Source organism: Pituophis catenifer, unplaced genomic scaffold, assembly GCF_029215685.1.
Source record: "Pituophis catenifer annectens isolate HBS135680 unplaced genomic scaffold, rPitCat1.0.hap2 SCAF_3, whole genome shotgun sequence".
In the NCBI taxonomy this organism is placed as follows: Eukaryota; Metazoa; Chordata; class Lepidosauria; order Squamata; family Colubridae; genus Pituophis; species Pituophis catenifer.
In genome coordinates, this window is record NW_027256883.1 from 1,944,121 (window position 1) to 1,962,220 (window position 18,100).

The following is an 18,100-nucleotide window of genomic DNA, read 5'->3' on the forward strand; positions in this document are numbered from 1 at the left end:
CGTAGGGAAATGAGAGCCATGGCATGAGGGGAAAGTCCCAAAGGAGCTTCTCCAAAAGGCAATAGGACCTTCTTGGCTTTTTCCTTTGAAAATCCACCCATGGAACAGAAGCTGCCTTTGGAAGTTGTGGGAGCTTCATCCCTGGAAGCTTTCTTCTCAAGAAGAGACTGGGCTGCCATCTGTCAGAAATAGTGTAGGGTCCCCAGCTTGGGCAGGGGGCTGGACTAGATGACAGAGCACCCAAAGGCAGGACAAGAAACAATGGATGGAAAGTCATCAAGGAGAGAAGAAACCTGGAATTGAGGAGGAATTTCTTGACTGGGAGACAAATCAACCAGCGGAATGGTTTGCCTTGAGAAGTTGTGGATGCTCCATCACTGGAGGAAGTGAGTGGACAGCCATTTGTCCGAAATGGTGTAAGGGCTCCTGCCTGAGCAGGGGGTTGGACTAGATGACCTTTAAGGTCCCTTCCAGCTCGGTTATTCTGTTAATGCAGCGGCTTACCTCCAGAAGGTGTGTATGCACCATCACTGGAGGCTTTTAACAAGAGATCGGACAGCCATTTGTCTGAAATGGTACGGGATTTCCTGCTTAAGCAAGAGGTTGGACTAGATGACCTCCAAGGTCCCTTCCAGTTCTATTATTCTGCTTCTAGAACACTGAAAACCCAGATGCCTTGGAGGCCGTGCAGACAACCACCATCATCAATCCAGAAAGAAGGGATGATCAGATCTGCCTAGGAGGAGGATCTCTTCACTCTCCATCCACGCTCCCAAGTCATGAGATCACCTTTAATTTTGTCCAGTGATGAGTCTCAATAGGCTTTGATCAGGGATTTAGTTGCTCTGTTTTGGGATCCTTTCCCTTGCAGCCCTTTGCTAGGATCCCGACCCTTGGTCACGAAATCCGTGGTGGACCTTCGGAAGTGTCCAATCTTCAATTTCTTTAGTTAAGGATGAGTGATTAGCCTAGGTCAGGGGTCTCGAACCTTGGCAACTTTAAGCCTGGAGGACTTCAACTCCCAGAATTCCCTAGCCAGCTGGCTGGGGAATTCTGGGAGTTGAAGTCCTCCAGGCTTAAAAGTTGCCAAGGTTTGAGACTCCTGACCTAGGGGGTCTCCAAACGTGGAGACTTGAAGACTTGGGGACTTCACGCTGGCCAAGGAATTCTGGGAGTTGAAGTCCACAAGTCTTCCAAGTAGCCACGTTTGGGGACACCCCCGGGATAGACTGTGGCTGGGTTTGCAATGGAGATGAGGAAGAGGCCACCCAACAGCCTTCAACTTCTTCTCTTCTCCTTCAGAAAGGATGCAGGAGTTGATCCCTCTCACAATCCCAGGGAATTTATTTATTTATGGAATTGAAATGCTGATATGCATCTCGTGGCAACACGGAGTGGCTTGGTGATCAATGCCCTGAGTTTGGGGGTGGGGGGTTTCCTTGATTGGGGTGCCGTTTATGACGTGGTGTTTGGTCTACTATTCATCTTGAGGTTAATCTTTGTTTCTCTGGGGGTTTTGGTTAAGGGACACAGACCACCAAGTCAGACAAGCAACCAACCAACCAGGAAACAACAGCCTAATCAAGGAACCACCAAGAAAATCCCACTAACACTGGCAGAACAAGCCACGTCTATATAAACAAACCCCACTCCCTTTCAGCACTGATGATGTTACCTAGTTGGGTCTTGAAATGTTTGCAAAAAACAAGCAAGCTCAGAGAGCACCAGGGACCCCACAGTCCTCCTTCTCTTCTTCTTGCCCTCCTTTTCTTCCTCCTCCTCCTTTCCACACACACCCCTCCCTTCTAGCACCGATAACGTTCCCTAGTTGGGCCATGAAACGTCTGCAAGAAAACCACCCAGCTCGGAGAGCACCAGGGACCCCAAAATGTCAATTGCGATGGCAAAATCCTGAATCAGATGCCGTAGCATCAAGCTGCGTCACCAGTTGACCCCAGTTAAGAAGCAACTGGAAGTTCAGTTCCTGGAACAGAACGCTGGGTTAGATGAGGCCACCACGCTCTTATCTGCAGAGGGCAATTCCCCCCCCCCCCATTTAGCCAGGTTGCATTCCTGGAAAATCAAGGACAAGGTGCCAATCGCCCACCCGGATAATGCTGACGATACTAAGCTGGCAGGAATAGGCAACACCCTAGAAGATAGACTAAGGATCCAGATGGATCTTGACAGACTTGAACCCAGGGCCCTAACTAACAAAATGAAATTCCATGTAGAGAAAAGTAAAGCCCTACACTTAGGTAAGAAAAACCCAAAGTACACATATAAACTGGGGAAAATCAGGCTTAATAGCAGTGACTGTGAGAGGGATCTGGGAATCTTAGTGGCAACCAGGTAAATAGAAGCCAGACATGTGCAGCAGCAGCCAAAAAAGCCAATGCAATCCTAAACTGCATCAACAGAGGGATGCAATCAAGAACAGGTGAGGTACTACTACCACTCTACAAAGCCCTAGTAAGACCACACCTAGAGTACTGCATCCAGTTTTGGTCACCACACTATAAAAAAGATGTGGAGACACTAGAAAGAGTGCAGAGAAGAGCAACCAGGATGATTAAGGGGACTGGAGGCTAAAACCTGAAGAACGGTTGCAGGAATTGGGTATGTCCAGTTTAATGAAAAGAAGGACTAGGGGAGACATGACAGCAGTCTTCCAGTATTTGAGAGGCTGCCACAAAGAAGAGGGAGTCAAGCTATTCTCCAAAGCACCTGAGGACAGGACAAGAAGTAATGGGTGAAAACTAACTGGGCCTGGCTATTCTAGTGAAGAGAAGGACCAGGGGAGACAGGATAGCCGTCTTCCAATATTTGAGGAGGGAGTCAAGCTAGGGTTAGGGTGGGACTAGATGACCTATAAGGTCCCTTCCAACTCTGTTAATCTGAGTTGGTGGGGTGGCCACTCCGAATCCGCCCTGCTTCTCTTCTTGTTCCTCTTTGCACAAAGCAAGTTTGGAAGAAGAAGAAGGAAGAAAGGAGAAAGGAGGAGGAGAAGGAGAAGGAGAAGGAGGAGAAGGAGAAGGAAAAGAAAAAGGAGAAGAAGGAGAAGGAGAGAATCTTTGCCTGGCCAGCACTGCTCAGCTCTATCGGGAATGCCGACAGACAGGACCTTAAATCACGGAGATAAAGCAACGGAGAGGGAGACATAAAGGCAGCCCAATCAAAGGGGAGGGGGGGAGCTGCTAATCGCCCTCTCGCTGCAACCCTCCATCCCCTGGACGAGGGGGGAAGCCGGGCACGGAAGTGCCGAGCGTGGCAGATTGTGCCTCTCTTCCCAATCAATCTTTTATTAGCTCCGCTGCTCGGTGGGGATGAGCAGAGCTGAATCACCGGGGTGGGGGTGAGGAGTCGGCCTTTTGCTGCTGACGGCAGGGAAAGGATGGGGCGGCCCCAGCCGTGTCAGTGGGGCAGGGGGCCTCCATCCAAAGAGAGGAGGAGGATGGGGGGGATGCTGCCCTCTGCCCGCACGAAGGCATCCTTTGCCTCACCGAGCGAAGGCCACTCGGGATGTGACCTCCTGGGGTCATGAAAGGTCTGCAAGAGAATGAGGACCCCTACAGTCCACATCCTCCTCTTCCTCTCTGAAAACCAAACCTCCTCCTAGCACTGATGATGTTACTTAGTTGAGTAATAAAAGGTCCGGAAGAGAACCACCAAGCTCAGAGAGCACTTAGGATGCCACTTTTCTCCTCCTCCTCTTCTTTCACCTCGTTCTGCTTCTCCCTCTTCTAAGACTGATGATGTTACCTAGTTGTGCATCACCTTCAAGGAACATCTTCTGGAAAACAGCCAAGGACCTCATTGTCGTCCTCGTCTTCCACGCCACAAACCCTATTCTCCTCTAGCACTGATGACGCTGCCTAGTGGGTTAATGAAACGTCGGCAAGAAACCAAACAAGTTCAGAGAATACCAAGGTCTCTGCAGTCATCCTCCATCCTCCTCCTCCCTATCTTTGTCCTCCTTTTTTTCCCTCCTCCTCCTCCCCCTTCCTCTCCACACGCTCTCTCCCCCGCCCTCTATCACTGATGATATTACATAGCTGGGTCATGAGATGCCTGCAAGAAAAAAGCCAAGATCAGAGAGCAACATAAGACCTCACTGTTGGGTCTTACTATGTTTGAAGAGAGGCAGCCATACACTTCTAAGCTAGCTTTGTGGATCCTTTTGTTTTTCTTTCCTTTTCTTTTTCAGTGTCTCCGAGAAGAATTTTCCCAAGTGAACCGGGCGCTTACAGAGGCAGACACTAAAACGGGGGTCTCCAACCTTGGCAACTTTAAGGCTTGTGGACTTCAATGCCACAAGTTGTGTGGAAGTCCACAAGTCTTAAAGTTGCCAAGGTTGGAGACCCCTGCACTAGAGTGCCTTCAACTATTTCCTAACTCCTAGCTATTTTATTTTATTTTATTTTATTTTTTGGACCTGTAGAATTTCTTATCAATTTAGGGGCAGGATGTTCTTTAATCAGTCATCCTTGGAGACCAGAAATTACCCCCCCACCACCACCAGACAAATAAGAGCCAGCAGCTTAACATCTTATCCCAATGTATTATGGTGTGGCCCCTCTTTCCTCCTGCCCCCCCCCCTTTTCAGGAAGTTTCAAGACAGGGAAAATGGGCTCAAAACTCTGATTTTTGACCTTGCTGCTCTTTTTCACCTATTGCCATTTGCAGAGCCGATGCCCCTCGCTGCCAATTCTTGGGGAAGAAATTCAGCTGCGCATTCGGTGGGGGGGCAGGGGGGCGGCAACTCAAATCCTGAGAGATATTCAGAGCACAAGAAAAAAACAGGACAGGGCTGACCCCTGTGGCTGTAGGGCCCTGCTGGCTAATATACCAATTTATCTGCTGCTAATCTTTGAAAAATGGAACCAGACAAAACACTTCCACGTTTTCCTGGCGTACAGAAGACGATGGAAGGAAGCGCAGGGAAGGAGCAGAATTTTATTTCCATGAAAAGACTGCTGAAAATGCTTTGGGAGGGTGAGGGGAGAGAACAATGCTGACCTTTGACCTAGCTCAGCTTGTTCCATCTCATGCTCCAGAACTCCAATCATCCCCTGCCAGAGTAACGCATCCCATCTCATCGGATGATGCCAGGTGAGAACGATAAATTTCAGTTATCCACCTGAGATCAAAAGACAAGGCACGGCTTCCTGCTTAGCCCTGATTGGTGGGGAAGGGTGAGCGTGCCCTTCCTCTGCCCAATCAGATTTGTCCAATTCCTTTGCCTTGAGAGTATTGCTTGTAGAACCTGGGATTGCTCCCGAGTAGCAGAATAGGTGAGTTGGAAGGGACCTTGGAGGTCTTCTAGTCCAACCCTAAATGCTTTTTTTTTTTTTTTTTAAATTTGATTTATATGCCGCCCTTCTCCGGAGACTCAGGGCGGCTTACAATGCGCTAAGCAATAGCCTTCATCCTTTTGTATATTTATACAAAGTCAGCTTATTGTCCCCACAATCTGGGTCCTCATTTTACCTACCTTAGAAAGGATGGAAGGCTGAATCAACCTTGACTCGCCAACCTGGCGAGATTCGAACCTGCAGTAATTGCAGGCAGCTGGTCTTAATAACAGGGTGCTTTTAATTTAATTTAATTTAATTTTAATTTAATTTTAATGGGTGGTTTCTATTTTAGCTCTTTTGGCCAAATTATTTAATATTCTTAAATTGTCTTTTAACTTTCATATAGTTGTGGGTTTTATTTTTGGCTGTACACCGCCTTGAGTCCTTCGGGAGAAGGGCGGTATAAAAATTTAATAAAATAAATGAATAAACCCCCTGCTCGAGCAAAAGACCTTATACCATTTCAGACAAATGATGCTCCAATCTCTTTTGAAAAGCCCCCAGTGATGGAGCACCCACAAGTTCTGCTTGTGGCAAGCTTTATAGAACAAGGTTAATTGGTCTCACTGTCAGGAAATTTCTCCTTTGTTCTAGGTTGATTCTCTCTTTGATAAGTTTCCATCTGAAACTTCTTGTCCTGCCCTCAAGGTGCTTTGGAGAGTAAGTGGACCCCCCCTCTTCTTTGGGGCAGCCCCTCAAATATTGGAAGACTGCTATCATGTCACCCCCTACTCCTTCTTTTCATTAAACTAGACATACCCAATTCCACTTACCGTTTTAGGTTGCTTCTCTCCTTAATAAGTCTCCATCCGTTGCTTCTTGTCCTGCCTTCAGGTGCTTTGGAGAATAGGTTGACCCCCTCCTCTTCTTTGGGGCAGCCTCTCAACTATTAGAAGCCTGATATCATATCATCCCTAAACTAGACGTCCAATTCCTGCAACCGTTCTTTGTATGTTTTAGCCTCCGGTCCCCTAATTTTTGTTGCTCTTCTCTGCACTGTTCTTTGCGCTCTTCTTTTATATCGCGGTGACCAAAATTGGATGCAGGATTCCAAGTGCGGCCTTACCAAGGCCTTATAATTTTGCACCCAATTGGCTCATCCCTGGAAACAGGACGAGAGTGGGAGGCTGAAAGTTTCCGGCAGCAAGTTAAGGAGTAAAAATTCAGTGAACTGTGACAGGCTTCCCTTCACAGGGAGGACCTGAATAACAAGTAAGAAATTCACCATAAACATTTTGCTTGCATTTGTGTGTATTAAAAGCATTCCAGACAGATCTACTTTACAAATTGCTGGGAGTTCAAAAGCTGGGCACAAACTGTTAAAGAAAGCTTGCAAAGAAGAGAGATTGTAAACCTTCCAGATTGTATTTTTCCCCCAGAGCAGAAAGAGACAGAGAGAAAAAGAAAAATCAGGTTTGTGTTTCTGCAAAATCTTGTTTCTTTCGGCCCAAAGGGTCGGCTTGGTGCCCCCGTTTGTCCAACACAAAGTCTCTGGGATGCTACACCCACAATGATCCCCCGTTTCCCCCCCAATTTGGGTTGTGCTACTGAAAACACCCAACCACCGGTGCAGAAAGGAAAGCAAAGGGCAGGAAGAGCTGACCGGCCAGGGCAGCCGAGGGGGAGGTACCCACAGGACAGGTGGGTTGGGGGTTGCTTGCCTGGGAAGGGGGGGGGGCTCAGAACTGAGTGAGGGTCTCTTGAAAGTCTCTCACCAGTCCTATCCAGCAGAAGGAACCGAAATGCGGCCTTGGCAGCTGGATTAGGAGAAAGAGGGAAAGTGGAGCGTTCCTTTCTCGCAATAATTGTAAAAACCACAGAGTTGGTCTTTGGGACGCTGGAGACAGAGAGATCTTGGTGCCGGTGTCACTCCTTGCTGAAGGGGGGTGGGGTGGGGGGGAGAAAGGTCCTGGCTGGGATCCCCCTGCTTCAGCCTGGCATTGCTCTGAGGTAGTTGCCGGGGGGAGGACATCCGATCCCTGAGAAAGAGCGAGTGAGTGAGGTGGCCGGGCAGACTTCGGTGTTGGCAGGAGGCGGCTTCACAGCCTGGGCTTGATCTGCAGGGGCTTTCCTAGGAGGGGGGGAGAGAGAAAAGAGAGAAGGGGGTCAGTTCCCAGAGCGGAGGAAAGCAGGCAGAGAAAAACCTCCTGGCCTAAACCCCGCCATTCGAATCCGTGACTTCTCTCTCAGACCTTTTATTAACTCAGCTCTTTCCCTCCAGATGTGGCACAGCCCCTCCCGACCACAGCTGGAGAGATGGAAGGAAGGCCCTCCCCCCCCCCAGGTTAGGGCACTCGAGCCTCTCTAGTCTTTCTTTCTTTCTTTCTTTCTTTCTTTCTTTCTTTCTTTCTTTCTTTCTTTCTTTCTTTCTTTCTTTCTTTCTTTCTTTCTTTCTTTCTTTCTTTCTTCCTTCCTTCCTTCCTTCCTTCCTTTTTCTTTTATTCCTTTCTTTCTCTTTCCTTCCTTCCTTTCTCTCTCTTTTTTCTTCCATCTATCTATCCATCCATCCATCAATCCATCCACCCAACCCAACCCAACCCAACTGAACCTAACTCAACTCAACTCAACCCAACCAACCCAATCCAACAGAATCCAATCCAAACCAACCCAATCCAACCCAACCTAATTGAACCCAACCCAACTAAATCCAACCCAACCAACCCAATCCAATTGAATCGAACCCAACCCAACTCAACCCAACCCAACCCAATCCAATCAACCCAACACACACGTTCTCCAAGGAGATGCCCCATCAGTGCTAGAAGGAGAGCAGAGGCCAGACCAGACTGGGAGAAAAATGCTTTGAGTTGTTTTTGTACCCTCAGCAAAAGGACGGAAGTGGTCCCCCACAGCTCACTCTGACACCCCAAAGATATTTGAGGTACTGGAGGGAGGCAGGGCAGGAACCTGAGGGAGATGGGCTGGTCTGGACCTGGGAGCCAAACGCCTCTCCCTTCCCTGCAGATGCAAAGTTTCTGGCTCTCCTGAAGCCCCAGGCCCATGAGAAGAAGGCCCTCCTCTGGGAGACCCCTTTGCAGAGCTGGGAGACCCAATGCTGGGGACCTTCACCCGGGGCCAACCTTTGGGCTGAAGCTCAGAAACAACCAGAACTGATCAACTGACCACTCCCAGTAGCCACTCCGACTCCTATTTGGGCACCTTGCCCGATTTCCTGAGAGGATCGCAGCCTTGGGAGACCCTGACGGCCTTGATTTATGACTACAATTCAGCCCCAAATTTCCATTGCTAAGGTTGTTAAGTGAGGTTTTGCCCCGTTTTACCACGTTTTTCCCCACAGCTGTTAAGCAAACCACTGCTATTATCAATATGGCAACCCGGTTGTTCAGTGAATCTGGCTTTTCCCCGTGGACTTCGCTTGCCAGGTCACAAAAGGGGACTCACATGAGTCCCAGGACACTGCAACCGTCATAGATATGAACCGGTTGCCAAGAGTCTGGATTTTGACCACTTGTCCGTGGGGAAGCTGCAACGGTCATTAAGTGTGAAAAACGGTCATCGGTCACTTTTTTCAGCACCGTTGCAACTTCAAACGGTCGCTAAAGGGGCTGTCGTAAGTCGAGGACTACCTGTCTGCCAAGAAGAGGTCAGGAGGAAGAGAGAGCTTGCCCTGTGCTGGAAGAGAGTGTGAGGATGACAGCCGGAGGGTGATGAATAGCCGGATGGCCTCTGCTCCACCTGCCTTCTAAATCTTGCCTAAACAAACTTTGGGCAGAGTGGCACTGATTTACGACTTTTCAGCTAATTTATGTAAAATAAAGAGGGCTCGTTTAGCACCTTTCCACCCTTAACATAACAGCCATACATCAGAGGGAGGCCCAGCAGTCACCAGGGAAGGGGCCATTACTCAACCGGCAAGAGAGACAGTGGCTGGGAAATAGCCAGCACTGCCCGCTGTGCCACTCTTGTCTCCTGGCACGGAAGCCTGGAGTCTCAGGACCCAAAAAGGGCCACAAAGTGAGCAGCCCCAATTAGGTAACATCATCAGGTCTAGAAGTAAGAGGGGGGGGGGTTTGAGGAATGGGGGTGGAGGAGGAAGAAGAAGACTGTGGGGATCCTTGGTGTTTTCTGAGCTGAGTTGTTATTATTTTTTTTTTGCAGACGTTTTAATACCAGACTAGGTAACATCATCAGTGCTGGAAGGGTGTGTGTGGTGAGGAGGAGGAGGAGGACCACTGGAGTTCTTGGTGTTTTCTGAGCTTGGTTATTTTCTTGCAGATGTTTTATTACCAGACTAGGTAATATCATCAGTGCAGGAAGGGAGTGGGTGGGTGCGCTCCCACTTTATATATTAGTGGCTTGCCTGTATATCGGCAATTCTTGATTGGGGTGTTGTTTATTGCTTTCAGCTCCAACCTAGACAATCAAGCCAACGGCAAATGGCAGCCCAATCAAGGAACGCTCCCGCCAAGATTGACAGGGCAAGCCACCTGTATGTATGTGGTCTTCCGGGTGCGCTTCAAGGTGTTGGTTATCACCTTTAAAGCGCTCCATGGCATAGGACCTAGTTATCTCCGAGACCGCCTGCTGCTACCGACGGCCTCCCATCGACCCGTGCGCTCCCACAGAGAGGGCCTCCTCGGGTGCCATCGGCCAAGCAATGTAGGCTGGTGACCCCCAGGAGGAGGGCCTTCTCTGTGGGGGCACCTGCCCTCTGGAATCAGCTGCCCCCCGAGATAAGGAGAATCCAAGACCTCGGTGCCTTCCGCCGTGCCCTTAAAACCTTCTTTTTCCAGCAAGCCGGGCTGGCCTAACACTTTTAAAAATGTTTTTAATTGTTTTGTCATTGCTTTTAATTATGGGGCCAAATATATATATATATATCTTTTTAATTATATTCTAATGTTTATAGTTTATGTTTTTACCTGGCTGTTCACCGCCCTGAGTCCTCAGGGAGAAGGGCGGTATACAAACAAACAAACAAACAAACAAACAAACAAATAAATAAACAAACGAAGGGAATTCTGGGAGTGGAAGTCCCCCCCATCTGAAAGCTGCCAAGCTTGGGAAACGGTGATCTAAGTGATGAAAAACAGACTAAGGTAGGCCACAGAGTTATGGTGCTGGGGGCATCACATTCTTCAACCTCAGTTTACTCCCATGCTAATTTCATAATTTCACAATAATTTTAAAATTATTTCATAACTTTGTTATTCCTTCTTGTCCTCCCATCTCTCAACCGCCGCTGAGATTTCAATTTTTGTTTCTGGTTTATAGCTTGGCTTATGACCGTTCGAAAGTTTACAGACACCCCTGTCACTAACTGCCATCAGTGGTCATGTTTTTTCTTTAATGAAAATTCAGTGGTAAGGTTCTTAAAATTGAATTTTTTAAGACAACAAGTACAACCAACAAAGAAGGAGGGCTAATAGAGTTGAGACTACATTGTAGAAGAAGAACAGAGGCCACGTTCACCTCTACACAGAAAGAAAAGAAAAAAGAAAAGAGTGGAGAGGAGAGGAAAGAAAAAGAAAAGAAAAAAGAGATGGAGTGAGGGAAGGAAGGAAAGAAGAAAAAGAAAGAAAGAAAGAAGGAATGAAGGAAAAGAAAGAGCTAGAGAAAGAAAGACAGACATACAGAAATGGAAGGAACAAACAAAAAGAAAGAAAGAAAAAGAAAAAAAAGAGATGGAGTGAGGGAAGGAAGGAAAGAAGAAAAAGAAAGAAGAAAGAAAGAAGGAATGAAGGAAAAGAAAGAGCTAGAGAAAGAAAGACAGACAGACAGAAATGGAAGGAACAAAGGAAAAGAAAGAGAAAGAAAAAGAAAAAAAAGAGATGGAGTGAGGGAAGGAAGGAAAGAAGAAAAAGAAAGAAGAAAGAAAGAAGGAATGAAGGAAAAGAAAGAGCTAGAGAAAGAAAGACAGACAGACAGAAATGGAAGGAACAAAGGAAAAGAAAGAGAAAGAAAAAGAAAAAAGAAAAAGGGAGAGAAAGAAAAAGAAAAGAAAAAAGAGATGGAGTGAGGGAAGGAAGGAAAGAAGAAAAAGAAAGAAGAAAGAAAGAGAAGGAATGAAGGAAAAGAAAGAGCTAGAGAAAGAAAGACAGACAGACAGACAGAAATGGAAGGAACAAAGGAAAAGAAAGAGAAAGAAAAAGAAAAAAGAAAAAGGAAAGGGAGAGAAAGAAAAAGAAAAGAAATGAAGGAAGGAAAAGAAAGAATGAGAGAGAGAGAGAAAGAAAGAGAAAGAAAGAAAGTAACTAACTAACTAACTAACTAACTTCCTGTGGTCCATTCCTCATAAATGCAACTATGCCCTTGCAAAGATTTAGCCCATCGGTGCAAGTCCACGCACAGAGTCCCATGACAGAAGTGACACATTCCACCCCCCCCCCACCTCCTCTTTTTCAACAAATCCAAGAATGCTAGAAAATATCCCAATTGCAAGGATTAATGACCTGGGAATCAATACGGGATCTGGGAAAAAAAGAAAAGAAAAGGCTAATCTGAATGAGTAATCATTTTGAAACGCAACCCCATCTATTTCATGCCAGGCCAGCAAATGAGGGAAAATCCAGACGGCAGAAGAAGCTCCGTGCCGGCTGAGCGAGCAGCCTTCAAGCTCCCTTATCGTTTATCAAGGAGTTCTAACAGATTAAAGTTGCGTTTCAGGGCGGCCCAAAAGATCTCCAGCTCTCAGCTGAACACCTGGACTACGAATTGCTTAAGATCACTTCACAAAAATGAGAGGACCCACTCGAAAGGGCCCTCGTGAGGACACACCTGCAATCCTGCACCCAATTCTGGCCACCACGAATGCAAAAAAGATGTGGAGGCTCTGGAAAGAGTGCAGAGAAGAGCAAGAAAGATTGTTAGGGGACTGGAGGCCGAAACATATGAAGAACGGTTGCAGGAACTAGTTTAATGAAAAGGAGGACTACAGGTAGCAGTCTTCCAGGGGGCTGCCCCAAAGAAGAGGGGGTGAAGCTATTCTCCAAAGGAACTGAGGGCCAGACAAGAAGCAACGGATGGAAATTCATCAAGGAGAGAAACAACCTGAAACTAAGGAGAAATTTCCTGACACTGAGGACAATCAATGAGTGGAACTACTCGCCACCAGAAGTTGTGGATGCTCCAACACTGGAAGTGTTTAAGAAGAGACTGGCCAGCCACTTGTCTAGGATGGAATAAGTTTCTCTGCCTTGGGCAGGGGGTTGGACTTGATGATCTCTAAGGTAGCTTCCGGTCCTAGGATGTTCTGTTTATGGATGGATGGATGGATATAGAGATAGATGATTGATGGATGGATGGATGGTTTAAGTGAGTGAGTGAATGAATGAATGAATGAATGAACGAATGGAGTGGTCCATCCCCCTTTTGCCACTTTGACAGGCAAAGGAACCGAGCAAACAGAAATGTATTTTCCTTTCCAAAGCCCCCATCCTCTTTTTTTCTCTCTTCCGTGTTCCTGCTAGATCGGTCCACACTGTGTGATCAATCTTGCTGGCACCTAAACACTTGCTCACTTCTTTCTCCGACCTTCTGTGTTATCGGGCGCGGCACCCATTTATCTTCCCGGAACCAGGTATATCATTTCTACTTAGTGACGGCTCTGGCTAAGAAGCCTCCCCCTCCTCCACGCCCCTCCCAATTATGATGATGGAAGGGCTTTGGAGCCAGGACGGCCAGGAGAAAAAACTGGAGAACGCTTTTGCTGAGCTGGTCGGGCTGCTTTGCAAGACGACGACCGACCGTCTTTCCATGAAAACCAACCAGCGTTTTTCCTGCACTTTGGAAGAAGGGGAGGGAGGGAGGGAGGGAGGGAGGGGAACTGATCGTAAGAGTTGTTCTCCGTAAACTCCTAGGACTGGAAGGGACCTTGGAGGTCTTCTAGTCCAGCCCCCTTCCCAAGGGAGAAATCAACTTACAACTGTTCATTTAGTGACTAAAGTTACAATAGCGCCGACAAAAGAGACTTCTGACCGTTTTTCACACTTACAACCATTGCAGCATCCCCATGGCCACCACATCAAAATTTGGATGTTTGGCCATTGACTCGTATTTATGACCGTGGCAGTGTCCCGGGGTCATGGGATCCCCTTTTGCGACCTTCCGGCAAGCAAAGTCAACGAGGAGGCCAGATTCACTTAATGACGCTAAAATGTTGACCTGGGGGGTGCCGCAGACCTCCCAAGGGGGTCCTTAAGACGCAGAGAGGCCAGCTTCTTTCCACAAGAAAACAACCAAGATCAGAGAGCACCAAGGACCCCACAGCCTTCCTCTTCCTCCCCTTTCTCATCTTCCTCCTCCCTGCAAACCTCACTCCCTTCTAGCACTGATGACGTCACCTAGGAGGGTCATGAAACGTCGGTCAAGCAAACCGCCCAGCTCAGAGAGCACCAAGGACCCCGAAGTTCAACCCTGAGGAGCCACAATGGTTCTCTTCTCTTCCTCTGTCTTTTCTCGAAGGAGACTCTGGCCCAGGGGCGATAGAGGGAAAGGAGGCTGTTGGGGGGTGGGCAGGGACACGGATTTCCCCCCCCCCAAGGAACTGCATGGAGGGAGGGAGGCTGGATGGGAGCAATTCCATCAGAGGTTTGTTAACTCAGTTAGGAAAGGCGTTTGTGATGCTTTTTAATGAACTCGTGCTGGATGCCTGGCGGAAAAGGGACTTCCTGGCATTTGACGGATGAGATGCTCAGCAGAGGGGACGGTGCCAGGGCGTGAAATCGGGCTGTCCGGGGAATCAGGTGGCGTGTGCCACACGTTCCAGTGAGAGACCAAAAGAGAACACGCCATTCGCGGGCCGCCTCTTCCTGCCTCACCAGTGCCGAGAACTGGGCAGTGAAGAAAGTGCCTGCCTCTCCTTCCTCCTCCTCCTCCACTTCGCAAATCCTGATGATGTTACCTAGCTGGGTTATGAAATGCCTGCAAGGAAACCACCAAGCCTTGGTGGTGCAGCGGACTAAAGTGCTGTTAAGTAGCACCAGCTGCCTGCAATTACTGCGAGTTCGAATCTCACCAGGATCAAGGTTGACTCAGCCTTCCATCCTTCCGAGGTAGGTAAAATGAGGACCCGGATTGTGGGGGCAATAAGCTGACTTTGTATAAAAAAGAACACCGCGGGGGGGGGGGGGGGGGGGCGAAAGCCCTACTAAGCAGGTATATACAAAAGTATGAAGGCTTTTGCTTAACACATTGTAAGCTGCCCTGAGTCTCTGGAGAAAGGGTGGCATATAAATCGAACCAATCAATCAATCAATCAATCAATCAATCAATCAATCAATCAATAAGCAAGCTCAGAGAGCACGAAGGACCCTACAGCTACAAAAGCCTTCTTCTCCTTGGATGCTTCCTCTCCTTCCCATCTCCACCACCGCTCTTCCCTCCCCAAAAAGCCCCTTCCCAAAACTAAAGAACAGCTGCCCACCCTCCATGAATTCCTCCCTGGTGCCCCTCCCTCTTGGAGCCCTGCAGGAGCTGCTGGCCAGGCACAAGCTCGGCCAAGTCCCAAAGGGGCCTGTTTTCCCCCCAAGAGGCAACTGGACTTTCTGGTTTTTCTTTGAAGACGTTTCGCTTCTCACCCAAGAAGCTTCTTCGGCTCTGGCTGGATGGTGGAGGATGGTCATTGAATAGCTGTCTACAGGGAGTATCAATCCTTCCGTTCCCCACCATCCAGCCAGAGCTGAAGAAGCTTCTTGGAGGAGAAGCGAAACGCCTTCAAAGAAAAACCAGAAAGTCCGGCTGCCTCTTGGAAAAAAAGCCCCTTTGGGACAATCGTGACCTGGATGACGGGAGTATCTCTGTAGACATAAAGCTCGGCCAACTTTCCTTCCGGCTCCTTAGGACCTGACACAGGTGAGTTGCAGACCTATCCAAGATTGCTCCCAGCAGCATCCGATCAGGAAAGCTGCAGCCTGGTGTGTGTGTGTGTGTGTGTCCCGGGACCCCTACAGAGGAGCCCCAGGTGGGGCAGGTGAGCCCAAGGGGACAGAGACCTGGCGGCCAAGTTCTCCCTGCTGAAACCGAAGCGGTAAATAATAATTTTTTAAAAAAAAAACAACCCGGAAGCCACCGCGCTGCGCCTCCCTGAATTTTCCGAAGCGAAAGCGTTTTGCGTTGAGCGTGCTCAGCGGAGCCGTTAAAACAAAAAAAAAACAAAAAAAAAAAAGATGCTGGAGCCAGCATCTCCCATTAACGTTACGACCGTGAAATATGACAATAAAATGATAGCCGTATGGCCTCCAACGTGCAAACCCCCCGCTTGAGTTGCCAGGGGTTTCATCCTCGCTCCGACCGTGCAGAGAGCTGTAAAATGTTTACAGAGAGGGTCGTTGCCCCCCCCCTAAAATCCTCTTTTCTCTCTTAAACAAGGCTGAGCGGAGTCATTTACCAAACACCCCTCCTCCCCCTCGAACGTTCGCTGGGGAGGGGGGGGTGCGAGGGAAGGGAGGCGAACATCTGCTCGCTGCGGCGATCTTCTTGAACAAATTAACTAAAATGGGTGCTTTCTAATTAAATTAACACTCGATTGGAAGGGCTGGTCGGTGCATTCGATGACAATTGGGGGGTGGGGGGGACGGAGCAGTGGAGGGGGGGGGGAGCCGTGAGCTGTGGCTGGCACGAAAGCCGTTTTAACTGCAAGGTGCAAGGCAGAAAGGTGCGTTACCTGTGGAGGAGCAACGAGAGGTTTGCTGGCCGGTCAGAAGTCCAGGAGTTATAGAATTGGATCTCTCTCCCCCTCATCCCACCCCAAAAGGGGTCTGGGAGGGAGGGGGCCATACGGGAAAGGAGGGCTAGATGGGGCTTTCTACCTGAGTGGGATGGAAGCTCCCACCAGAGATGGATTCGCAGTTGGTTGGACAGCCAACTTCAATGTATACTCCTTAATTGATGGGCAGAGATATTAAGTCAGTGTTTCTCAACCTTGGAAGCTTGAAGATGGGTGGACTTCAACTCCCAGAATCCCCCAGCCAGCGCTGCTGGCTGGGGGATTCTGGGAGTTGAAGTCCACCCATCTTCAAGCTTCCAAGGTTGAGAAACACTGTATTAAGTGGGCAGACATTTCATGACCCCGCTAGGTAACATCATCAGGGCTAGAGGGGAGCGGGGTTTGCTCTCTATTTATACACAGTCCCTCCTAGCACTGATGATGGGTAATGAAACTTCTGCATCAAAATTACCAAACTCAGAGGGCATCAAGGACGTCCTCCTCTTCCCATATTTCACTCACTCCCTAGCACCGATGATGTTACTTAGTAGGGTAATGAAATGTCTGCAAGAAACAAACCAAGCTCAGGGATCATCCAAGATCCCACATTCCTTCTCCTCCTTCCTCCTCCTCCACAAACACTGATGATGTTCCCTAGTTGGGTCATGAAACGTCTGCAAGAAAACAACCAAGCTCAGAAGGCACCAAGGACCCCACAGTCATCTTCCTCCCTCCTCCTCCTCTCTGCAAACCCCACTCTCTTCTAGCACTGATGACGTTATCTAGTTGGGTCATGAAACGTCTGCAAGAAACCCACCAAGCTCAGAGCCCACCAAGGACCTCACGACTACAAAAGTTTTCTTCTAAAAAGCAAACTTCAGTGAGAAGCCAGAAAAAATAACATAAAAAGGAAGAAACAGAGGGAACACAAGCTGTCTTTACACAGGAAAGGCCCCCTTACTTGGCGCCCGGTGCAGAACTTACCTGCAGCCACTGGCAACAAATCAGGTTTCTTTCTTTCTCTTCTTCTAGATTTAGAGACCATCGTTAATTACCCCAAAAGGGGGAAAAGGGGGAATTACTCTACATTTCCTTAGCCTAAATAGGGTGCAGGAGCCCCGGGTGAAATCATGGGACAGGGACTGGCTTGAAGAGGTCCAACTGTGAGAGATGAGCAAGGACAGAAAGGAGGAGCATCTGACTTATTCCCTTAATTTCTTAGCTTTCCTTCTTGACAAAATATGACTCAACTCTCAGTCATTCTCCTAGTCCAGGGATGGGCAACTGTGGCCCTTTGACAACCTGTGGACTTCAACTCCCAGAATTCCAGAGATAGCCAAGCTGGCTCAGGAATTCTGGGAGTTGAAAGCACACAGGTCATAAAGGGGCCATATTTGCCCACCCCTGTGGACCTAGTCCAATTTGTAATCTTCTACACCAACTTTGGCCACTTTAAGACCTGTGGACTTCAACTCCCAGAATTCCTCAATCAGGTCAATTCTGGGAGTTGAAGTTCACAGGACTTAAAGTTGCTGGACACCCCTGTTCTACACAATGGAACCAGAAATTGTGAATGCTCCAACACTGGAAGTTTTTAAGAAGAGATTGGATAACCGTTTGTCTGGAATGGTAGAGGGTTTCCTGCCTGAGCAGGGGGTTGGACCAGAAGACCTCCAAGGTCCCTTCCAGCTCTATTCTGAATTTAAAGATGCCTGACCCCCCCCCCCCCCCATTGCTGCTTTGTCTCCTCTACGGGAGTTCGGCCCCGGTGGGGCAGGGGACTCCCCCTATGGCGTACCTGCTTCTTCCCCGTTTCTCTCTGACTTGGGGCCCTCCTCCAGAGGGGAGGTGGGGGGTGACTGGAGAGAGATGAAGGAAGGCTGCTTGGTCAGTCGGCTGTTTTGAGAGAGGATTCTGGGGTACCAGAAGGCCCCTCCTGTTGCTCCTTCCTCCTCTTCCTCCTCTTTTCGCCTGCAAGAGAACAAAGAAAGAGCAACTGAAAGAAACTGAAGGAGCAAGAGCCTTGGTGGTGCAGCGGCTAAAGTGCTGTTAAAGTGCTGTTAAAGTGCTGCCAGCT

At 48.5% G+C, this 18,100-nt stretch overlaps 1 protein-coding gene across 1 annotated transcript in view; it reads right to left on the reverse strand.

Annotated features, from left to right (window-relative positions):
- Window positions 1–6,606: 6,606 nt before the first annotated feature.
- The window catches only part of ZC3H3 (zinc finger CCCH-type containing 3), a 195,816-nt gene continuing 184,322 nt past the window's right edge, over window positions 6,607–18,100 (reverse strand). Inside the window, exons 11-12 of the mRNA XM_070940245.1 lie at window positions 17,822–17,994; window positions 6,607–7,428 (exon numbers count right to left, since the gene is read on the reverse strand). Of these exons, the coding sequence (XP_070796346.1) occupies window positions 7,397–7,428; window positions 17,822–17,994 (205 nt within the window). The 3' untranslated portion in view covers window positions 6,607–7,396. The remainder of the gene's footprint in view (window positions 7,429–17,821; window positions 17,995–18,100) is intronic.